This window comes from Electrona antarctica, assembly GCF_951216825.1.
Source record: "Electrona antarctica genome assembly, chromosome: 19".
In the NCBI taxonomy this organism is placed as follows: Eukaryota; Metazoa; Chordata; class Actinopteri; order Myctophiformes; family Myctophidae; genus Electrona; species Electrona antarctica.
Genome location: NC_136800.1, coordinates 38143998 through 38154275, shown reverse-complemented (window position 1 = coordinate 38154275; position 10278 = coordinate 38143998). Strand labels below are relative to the sequence as shown.

At 47.9% G+C, this 10278-nt stretch overlaps 1 protein-coding gene across 1 annotated transcript in view; it reads left to right on the top strand.

Moving 5' to 3' along the window:
• Positions 1-8969, top strand: part of ptch2 (patched 2) — a gene marked incomplete at its 5' end in the record, with an annotated part of 23136 nt that extends 14167 nt beyond the window's left edge. The window contains 5 exons of the mRNA XM_079529345.1: positions 709-846; positions 1342-1484; positions 6916-7333; positions 7765-8335; positions 8849-8969. Of these exons, the coding sequence (XP_079385471.1) occupies positions 709-846; positions 1342-1484; positions 6916-7333; positions 7765-8335; positions 8849-8883 (1305 nt within the window). The 3' untranslated portion in view covers positions 8884-8969. The remainder of the gene's footprint in view (positions 1-708; positions 847-1341; positions 1485-6915; positions 7334-7764; positions 8336-8848) is intronic.
• Positions 8970-10278: the final 1309 nt, after the last annotated feature.

Here is a 10278-nt window from a genome sequence, read left to right as displayed (position 1 = left end):
AGTCTTACTATACCACCACGGGTCCATTTCAGTCTTACTATACCACCACGGGTCCATTTCAGTCTTACTATACCACCACGGGTCCATTTCAGTCTTACTATACCACCACGGGTCCATTTCAGTCTTACTATACCACCACGGGTCCATTTCAGTCTTACTATACCACCACGGGTCCATTTCAGTCTTACTATACCACCACGGGTCCATTTCAGTCTTACTATACCACCACGGGTCCATTTCAGTCTTACTATACCACCACGGGTCCATTTCAGTCTTACTATACCACCACGGGTCCATTTCAGTCTTACTACACTACCACGGGTCCATTTCAGTCTTACTACACTACCACGGGTCCATTTCAGTCTTACTACACTACCACGGGTCCATTTCAGTCTTACTATACTACCACGGGTCCATTTCAGTCTTACTATACTACCACGGGTCCATTTCAGTCAGAGTCACCCAGAGTTCGCTCGTCTACAGCGGTGGTGTTTTGCCCGTGACCTCCCTGGGACCCAAACTAGTGAAAATAGCAGATTTGCAGATCGGCTATTTTCACTAGGCCTACTACTTAAACATTTGTTTTTCTAATGGAATTTCTTTGATTTTTAGTTTGTTTTTAAAAATGGGACCCAGATACAAAATGTGTCCCACAGTGGTCTACAGCACTTGACGCTAAAGAAAGAAATGTCCTTTTTTTATGGGCAGGTGTTCATCTTGGCCATGATGACGGTGGAGCTGTTTGGCATCATGGGTCTGATTGGCATCAAACTGAGTGCCATCCCCGTGGTGATCCTCATCGCCTCGGTCGGCATCGGAGTGGAGTTCACCGTTCACATTGCACTGGTGAGAGAATCAGCACACACACACACACACACACACACACACACACACACACACACACACACACACACACACACACACACACACATATTTCAAAGACGTTCCTGTGTTAGCACTTAAACGAAATCATTCGAACAGAGGTATAAGGTTTAATTAATTAAAGACATCAAAGAAGGGCACTTTGTTTCGTCTCGTTTGCCGTCATCGTCCATAAAAAGGCAACGAAAGAGGAATTGAGCAATGTCCTGCCTCACACACACACACACACACACACACACGCACACGCACACGCACACGCACACGCACACGCACACGCACACACACGCACACACACATCGACGAACAACAACAACAAAGCTCCTGCCAATGGTAGCCAAACATGACATTCCAATAAACCTATTTTCTAAGCCTGCTCCACGAGCAGAGCGTCTGCTGTGGTGACTTGTTTTCTAAACGTTTCTCTCTTTCTCTCACCACCACCACCATGCCTCCTCCCAGGGCTTTCTGTCGGCCATCGGGAGCAGGAACAAGCGCTCGGCTGTGGCCCTGGAACACATGTTCGCCCCCGTGATCGACGGAGCCATCTCCACACTGCTCGGGGTGCTCATGCTGGCCGGCTCCGAGTTCGACTTCATCATGAGGTGTGTGTGTGTGTGTGTGTGTGTGTGTGTGTGTGTGTGTGTGTGTGTGTGTGTGTGTGTGTGTGTGTGTGTGTGTGTGTGTGTGTGTGTGTGTGTGTGTGTGTGTGTGTGTGTGTGTGTGTGTGTGTGTGTGTGTGTGTGTGTGTGTGTGTGTGTGTGTGTGTGTGTGTGTGTGTGTGTGACACCGTTGCTTGTCTGTCTGGTGTGTGTGTTTGTGTTTGTGTCTGTGTCTGTGTCTGTGTTGGGTTAGTGAGTGGGGTGGGATGGGGTTAAGTGTGAAAGAGAGACAGGGGAGATTGTATCACTTCAGCTTCCACAAACTACACCTCCTCGCACGTTGTTCCAGCCAGAGGAGGCAGTGTTTTGGGTATTTACACCGTGTGCGTGTGTGTGTGCGTGCGCGGGGAGACAGTTGTCTGGCCTCTCTTGGGTACAGGAGCCAGCCTAGTGGGAGGTCAGCGGTGCCTGCAGGTGGGAATGTTAGCCCCCCCATCCCCCCCCCCCCCCCCCCCCCCACACACACACACACATATGCATACACACTGACACATCTGCACCTGGCCCTGTCACTCCAGGCATCGCACATGCACACACTTGTGCATGTGTGTGTGTGTGTGTGTGCACATGTGCACACACACACATATTCTTCCCCGCCCTGGGTGCGCACAACAAATGGGGAAAACATCAAGGGTGTGTAGCAGCTGCTCGTAAACATGGAAGTGTTCTACTACCCACTGGGTGGTGTCGCGCATGCACGCACGCCCCCGCACACACGTGCACACACACACACACACACACACACACACACACACACACACACACACACACACACACACACACACATAGGGGAATCTGTTAAAATTCCACTTGGCCTTTTGGCATTCTTTTTGTCCACGCTGGGCATCGTAATAAAATAAAAAAGCGGAGCTAAATTTGAACTGGTCAGTCAGTTGGTCTTCAGCCTCCTACCACCAGAAGTGGTAGGAGGTGTGTGCGTGTATGTGTATGTGTGTGTGTGCGTGTGTGTGTGTGTGCGTGTGCGTGTGTGCGAGGGGGTGCATGCGTGCGTCTGTTTTCCACCACTGCTTAATGGTCAGAGTGGAAGAAGAAAAAAAGTGAAATAGCTCCATGTTTTTCAGCTGAATGTGGGCTCTGCTTCTCAAACCCAAAACCACAACCTTGAGCAGCAGCAGACTGCAGTAGGGCCTCCGTCACATGAAAAGGCAACACTTCACAGAGGAAAGAAGAGAGAGAGACGTTAGGGATGTTCGGTTGAGCATTTTCCACTGGATAGATAGATAGACGGACGGATGGACAGATGGATGGTTCAACGTATGGATGGAGGAAAGCAAAGTGGTCTCTCTGAGCTAAATGTGGAGAGAGAGAGCTACTGGACAAACGGACGCAGAGAATGAATGGGAATGTGTATATGAGAGAGAGAGAGAGAGAGAGAGAGAGAGAGAGAGAGAGAGAGATTGTGTATTTATCACAAGGGGTGTGATTCAGTATTTTCAGGAAGCAGATGTTGCAGGCTTCATTTCTGATGTATTCTTTCTTTCTTTCTTTCTTTCTTTCTTTCCCTCTCTCCTGTTCCTTTCCTCTTCCTTGCGAAATTGTGGTGTGGTCTGGGGTTTTCTCTGTGTGTTCCGAAGCCTTTTTTTTTTTTAATATTTGTTTTCATGCCTTTATTGATAGGGAACAGTAGACAGACAAGAAAAGGGGGAGAGAGATGGGGAGTGACACGGGCTCGGGAGTCAAACTGGCGGCACGCCGTCCGGCTGGCTTGGCAGCCTATAGGTGCCCAGACGGTTGAGCTAACCGCCCGGGGTTCTGAAGCCTTTTGAGCTGCAATGAAAACAGGCAAAATCCCTCAACAGCGTCATCTGCTGGCAAATTGTTATGTAATATATGGGATTTGTGGACTTGTTTGAGCCCACACCACAGAAAATCTACTGAATGTTAAAAGCTAAGGTTGTTTTGTGTGCAATTGAGCTAAGAAAACCTAAAAGAAAAATAAGAAAAATTACAAAAAAACGGTGCGCGTGCGAGAAAGACACAGAGCATTTTCACACATGAGGCTAAGCGATTATTATTTTCTTGTAAACTTTTTTTTTTTTTTTTTTTTGTAACTCTTGACACGGTAAAATCCTCAGTGTTGGTTTGTCCTTTGTGACGGCTCTGCTTGGGTCCATTGGTACGCTCTCTTCAGAGGGTGAAAGGAATAGGGCTGAGAACTGTGACTGCGTTAGCTGCAGCTCTGTTGGAGGTCTTGTTTAGCCGTAGCGTGGTCGGCTGAATGGGGCTAGCCAGTGTTGGCTAGCTGGGGAGAAGCATAAATACACAGATGTAAACATCTCCTGGCCTTGTAACACACTGAATAAACAGCTAGCCCTGCTCAGCTCACAGACACACACACACACACATGCACGTCCACACGCATACGCGTACACACATGCACAAGTGCCTGCCAACATATGCAACCACCACACACACACACACACACACACACACACACACACAGTTGCACACATGGGCGCACAGACAAAAAGACACGTACATATGTACAGGCATGCAAACACGCACGCACGCATACACACACACACACACACACACACACACAGCTCCTCAGTCTCTGCCGACGAATGGAAAAGATTACAGTTTATATAAACAACAGAATTCCTGACAGTGAAACGCTGTTGGAGGTCTAACCAACCCCCCCCCCCCCCCCCCCCCCCCCTCTCTCTCTCACCCTGAAAATACTATCTCACTGTTTTTTTCCTCCTCTTTTCCTTTTTTCCCTTTCTTGTCCCAGTTTGAAAACATCAGGCTGCTCTTTTGGGGCATGTTGACTTAAAGTAGTGATGAAGGAGGTGTTATTTGCACTTTTTTCTCCCTTTTTTTTTTTGCAGCCGTAAGCCAGAAAGACATTGATCCACCCTCCCATGTTCTGTCTGACCGTCTGCGCGCATTTCATTTATTTACGTGCATTTGTGTTTCCCGCCGCCGCCGTGAGATTGTAGATTGGCTATTATCGCCGCAGCGCACCGTCGTACGCCGTGGGATAAATTAGTCATGTCTGTCTGTCTGTCTGTCTGTCTGTCTGTCTGTCTGTCTGTCTGTCTGTCTGTCTGTCTGTCTGTCTGTCTGTCTGTCTGTCTGTCTGTCTGTCTGTCTGTCTGTCTGTGCGGCATTTGAATACGGTCACGGTCGATAAGGCGAACAAGAAACCAAAAATATCCCCCTGAAGTGTTTTATGTCACAACTGGTTAGGATGATGGGTGCATTACCTAAGAACGGACGAGAGACAGAGAGAGAGAGAGAGAGGATGTATGACAAGGGAGGGGTGCAATTGGCAGTAAGTTATGAGTGTATGAGTTGTGAGACAAAAGGGCGAATGAAATCACACCCAACCGTGCGGAGCCGCTTTAAGCGTGACCTTTCCCTCAGCACATGACCCACATGGAGTTAAGTAGTGGTAGTAGTAGTCGTAATAGTACTACAAGTCCATTTAGAGGAGCGGAGAATGATTCCAGAACACTCCGCTGCTATTATGCCTGTCCTTGTCGGCTGCTTTTCCTTCCTCTTTTCTCTTCTACATTCCACCAATCAACTCTTTTTTTTTTCTTTTTCTTTTTTTCTTTCTCAGTCTGGCTGGTAGTTATGATCTCTCTCTCTCTCTCTCTCTCTCTCTCTGCTTTCTGTTAGTGTTTAAGTGGAGTCCTCTCTAATTTTCTCGAGGAGCTCTTTCTTGTGGCCTGCCTCCACCCCTGGCCTCCCCAGAGCTCTATTGAAATGCGCGCACACACACACACACACACACACACACACACACACATACACACACACACACAGCCATATGCGCGTGCTTGCGAAGAGCAAGAGCCTTGCAGCAGCAGCAGCGGAGGCATCAAAGCGTGTTTTAGTTGGAGCTGGGAATCAAGATGCGAGCGCACGCACGCACACACACACACACACACACACACACACACACACACACACACACACACACACACACTCCCCATCTTTAATGCACAAACGCTGGATTCTCCCTGTCGTCTCCTGCCCCTGAGCTAACTCCCTCCCTTGTGAGGACACGGATGTGTATGGCTATGTGTATGAGCGTGCGCATGCATTCTCCGTTAGAGGATCTTACAGTGAAAAAAGACACACACACACTTTTTTCGCACCTACTATAAGGGTGTCAGCCATAAATCGTGAGTGCGTGCGTGCCATGCATGCGTGCAGCCATATCACGCGCATGTTCATTGGTAGACGTACTTGTGAGGAGTGTGATCTGGCTGATGCACGGGCAGGAAGAGAGAGAGAGAGAGAGAGAGAGAGAAGGCCTCTTGGCAGAGCTCCCCCAGTATAAACACACAAGAAGGTGACTTGGCTTCGGCGCGCCGCGCTGTTAACAGTCTCGGCGAGCTCTCACACACGCATAGGCTCACACAGACAGACACCATGCACACTGTAGAGCTTGTAGATCTGCTATGTTTGTAATCCGTGAAGACCTGAGGTCGATTCTATAAATGCCTTCTAAATCAGTATAGTTCTAACTAAGATTTTTCCGGAAATGTTCAAAAATAGCAGATGTACAAGCTCTACAGTGTGCATGGTGTCTGTCTGTGTGAGCCTATGCGTGTGTGAGAGCTCTCTCTCTCTCTCTCTCTCTCTCTCTCTCTCTCTAGCTCTCCCCCAGCCCTGTAGGGGGGTGGGTGGTGGGGGAGGGTTGGGGTTGGATTCAGAGGAGGTGTTTTTGACGCTGGGGATCTGCTCGCCTTAATGTAAACACATAGTTTCAGGAAGCGGTCGCCACGTACTGATAGATTCGGCTTCCCCAAGGTGCGTGCACAGCATGCATGTGTGCAATGTGCGCTCGGTGTGTGTGCGTGTGTGTGTGTGTGTGTGTGATAAATGAGGGCTCCCTATGGAAAGCAAAAGGCCGCCAAATCCTTGCAGGAAGCTGACCTGGATGCCAGCAGACAAACACAGAACGTACGCGGCGCGCACAAGAAGAGAAAACGTTTTGAGGAGAAGCGTAGTGTGGTGTAGAACAGTCTTCTTTGGGCTGGTGGATGAGCTGCTGACACTGATGAGGTTTCCGCCATTATCTGATACCATTTAATTTCAGTTACCCAGTTTGGTATGCATTAGGTCACAGAACCCCCCCCCCCCCCCCCCCTTACTATTTTCTATTTTTTCACAATTTTGGCCACTTTCTTATATCATTTTACAATTTAGCCAATGTTTGTTTGATCTATGGTAAAGTTTTTGTCACTTTACTGTCATCTGGGGACGCCCCCAAAACCACGTGGGGACCCCTCTGGGGCTCCCGACCCACGGTTTGAGAACCAGTGACTTAGAGAACTATAGTGCCACAGAAGGACTTGACTAACCCCTCCCTCCCTCTCTTCTCTGTCCCCGTCAGGTATTTCTTCGCCGTGCTGGCCATCCTGACCGTGCTGGGCATGCTGAATGGGCTGGTCCTGCTGCCCGTGCTGCTGTCCCTCATGGGCCCTCCGACCGAGGAGGTCATCGGCTCGGACGACCACCTGCCCACCACGCCGTCGTCTCCCGAGCCCCCGTCGCTGCCGCCGCCCATGACCCACCACGACTACTACTCTCGCTCGCCGCGCCAGCAGGCCTTCTCCGAGTCGTCGGACTCCGAGTACTACTCGGAGACCACCACCACAGGCGGCGTTGGCATCGGAGAGGAGGACTACAGGTACTGCGACCGGAGCGCGTACTACAGCGCCGCGCCCCATCAGCACGCCACCGGCCCTCCCGGCAGCTCCTCCCACATCCTGCTGGAGGCCAGCAAGAACCCTAGCTTCCCCAAGCTCACGGTAAGATGCCCGCCCGGCCAAAGAGGAGGGGGGTAGGAACATGGAGAATAATTATAAATGCTTGAACGTTCATTCTGTCGGTTCGTTTTTTCGATTGGTCGAATAATCGAGAAGCGTGTTTTATTTCAAACAAAAAAAGTTTTCATTGATTTTTACTATACACATGAAAACGATAATTTGAAACTATTTTGGCCCTATTTTATACTAACTGTGTGACGCAAAGAAATAGCAAAAATAACCAATCTACAAGATCACAATGCATCGCATACTGAGCTTGTAGTTCTGCTATAATTCATTGAATTAAAATCAAGGGGAAAATAAATAGAATTGATTAAATTAATCGGTGTGAATAACTGATGCAGCCGTAGTTAAGCTACCACAGTAGAAATGCGTTATGGCCGTCTCTAATACATTCTCCTCTGGGTCTGCAGGTGGTGAAGCCGTTCGTGGAGAGTTCAGCAGGCACAACCCGAGACATCTTGAACGAGACGTCTCATCATGCGCAGCCGTTGCCCGCCGGCTCCCAGATTATCTGCTGGGACGGACACAACAAGCCGCCGCAGGGCTTCCGGAGGCCCCCGGCGCCGCAGCAGCCTTTACCCGGGGACAGAGCTCACTTTCCCGGGAGGACTAGTCAATGCGGGCCCAGGCTTCAGGCCGGCAGAGGGCCTCAGCCTAGCAGGACTAAGGGGCCCGCTTATTGCAACAATAACTCGGTGCTCGCCTCGCAGCAAGGCCCCATCGTGGGGGCCATGACTATGGCGGTGACGGCCACGGCGTCCGTCACGGTGGCCGTGCACCCCAGTTTGCCCGGGGCGGCGTACCAGGGCTACATGCACGAGGGTTTCGACGAGGACAGCGACTTGGACTGTTTCGAGAACATTAAGAGGACTTGTGGTGGCAAAACAAACCTGTCTCCTCATAGTAAAGACTCTGTTGTGGAGCTACATGACCTGGAGACTGTACAGAGCCAGACCAAACTGCAGCTCAGCAAGGCACAAGGTGAGTCAGCTCAGCACGCAGCTCATATGACCGGACACTTCTTTTAGAATCAGTGGTTCTCAAACTTCTTGATTTCAAGGACCCCCATGAGTGTACAAATGGAACCAACATTCGGAGATTTCGTTTCCAAGTTCTACAAACGAGTCAATTAGTCAAATAGATGTAATATAGACTCAACTTGTTCAGTGTATTGAATATAGACTCAAATTGTTTAGTGTATTGAAAGTCGACGCTAGAACGGAGAGGTACATTCCAAATTCTTCCGTTCTGCTTGATCTAGCATTTGAGTGTTTTGTCCGGTGAAAACCTTGTATGTTCAAAACTGTTACTTTTCGGGATTCAAATAAAAAATAATAGCATCTGCTACCTTTGCGTGGCGCTGTAGTATGATCATAGTAGGGCGTTAATTTATGGGGGAAAAAACCCCCACAAAAGGTTAAAATTCGGAGATAGGAGCAACGATTTGCAACATCCAACTAACTCTGTCTCTTCTTCCTCTCTCTCTGTTTGCAGGTGGGTTGAGGATCCAGTCAGCCAAAGATTGCTAGACTCTCTGGCGAGCCCTGCCTCTCTCTCTCCTCACTTCACGTGGGGCTCGCTCGCCCCGGCTGACCCACGCGCAACCACCCATCCCCACCCACCCACCCACCACGCCCCTTTCTTGAGCACCTTTGACGCCTGAACACTTTGGTTGGCTGAACTCTCAACCTGTACATAAGACCTCACCACAGAAAGCCAGAGGATTTATTTCAAGAAGATATTAAGGAAGGACAAACGGACTCCTTTTTAAGAATTATATAAATCTACGAGTATATATTTTATTACTAAAAACAAAAAAGAGGGAAACTTATTTAAAAAAGAGTACTGTATAACTTGGGTATAATCTCGTGTAAAAGTTTGAGATGTTTTTAAGATTATTTCTTCCTCGCAGGGCAGTTGTTGTTTTAACATGCCACCCCGGTGTATAGAATGAGAAATGTGCTATAATGTAAAAAAAAGAAAAATTAAGATATGGTGCGCAGAAAGTCAGATGTTAATAAGATATTAGACTATTGAACATACTGTACACGGTCAGTGTTTGAATATTCTTTAATATTCTTTTTATTTTATTTTTTTGGTTGTTGTTTTGCTGCTACACTTCAAAATGTCTTCAAGTAATTTGCCTTAAAGAGAAATGCAGTACCCCTCCCCCCCTCACTTGGTCGTGTCATACATACATACAACTTAAAACTGTCATTATTATACAAGCTAATACACTGCCAGTGAGAGTGGGGCTTTATTCTGCACTGCTCATTGCTCATGTGACACAGTATCTCACACTGTTGCATTGTCAAAAGAATAATACACCGTTTTGCACTGTACAAAAAAAAAAACACCATGCGAGCAGAGGGAAATGCAGCAACTGCTGTTTACTTTTCCTGAATAGTAGTAACCATTGTGCCTTCGTTGTAACTCTTTGTTTATTTTGTACCTTTTTTTTTTTTACCACAGCATTCATAACAGTATTATGTTTATACTTGGGTGTAAATATGCTATTAGCGTTTGTTTGTTTTTTTCGTCTCGGTTCAGATGTCGTCCCCACGAATCGTTTTCACCTTTTTTTTTTTTGCATGCATGACGTCGTTTAATCCATTGAGACCTGGAGCGCATCCATGTCACGTTAGCGTTTAACCACATTAACCATTAACCCATTTTGGGGCGGGAACCCGTTTTGGTGTTTTAAAAATTGTTATAATTTAGCTATTGAAAAATAGCAGATCTACAAGCTCATAGCGCGCCACCGAGTGGCGCGCTATGAACTTGTAGGTCTGCTATTTTTGAAAAATCGTTAAAATGTGCCTCAAATCTTTCCGAAAATTGTCATGATTTAGAAAACTTTTTTTTTTAAATTTCGACGTCAGGCCTGAATGGGTTAAAACAGCCATGGTAAATTGTTGTCTCGT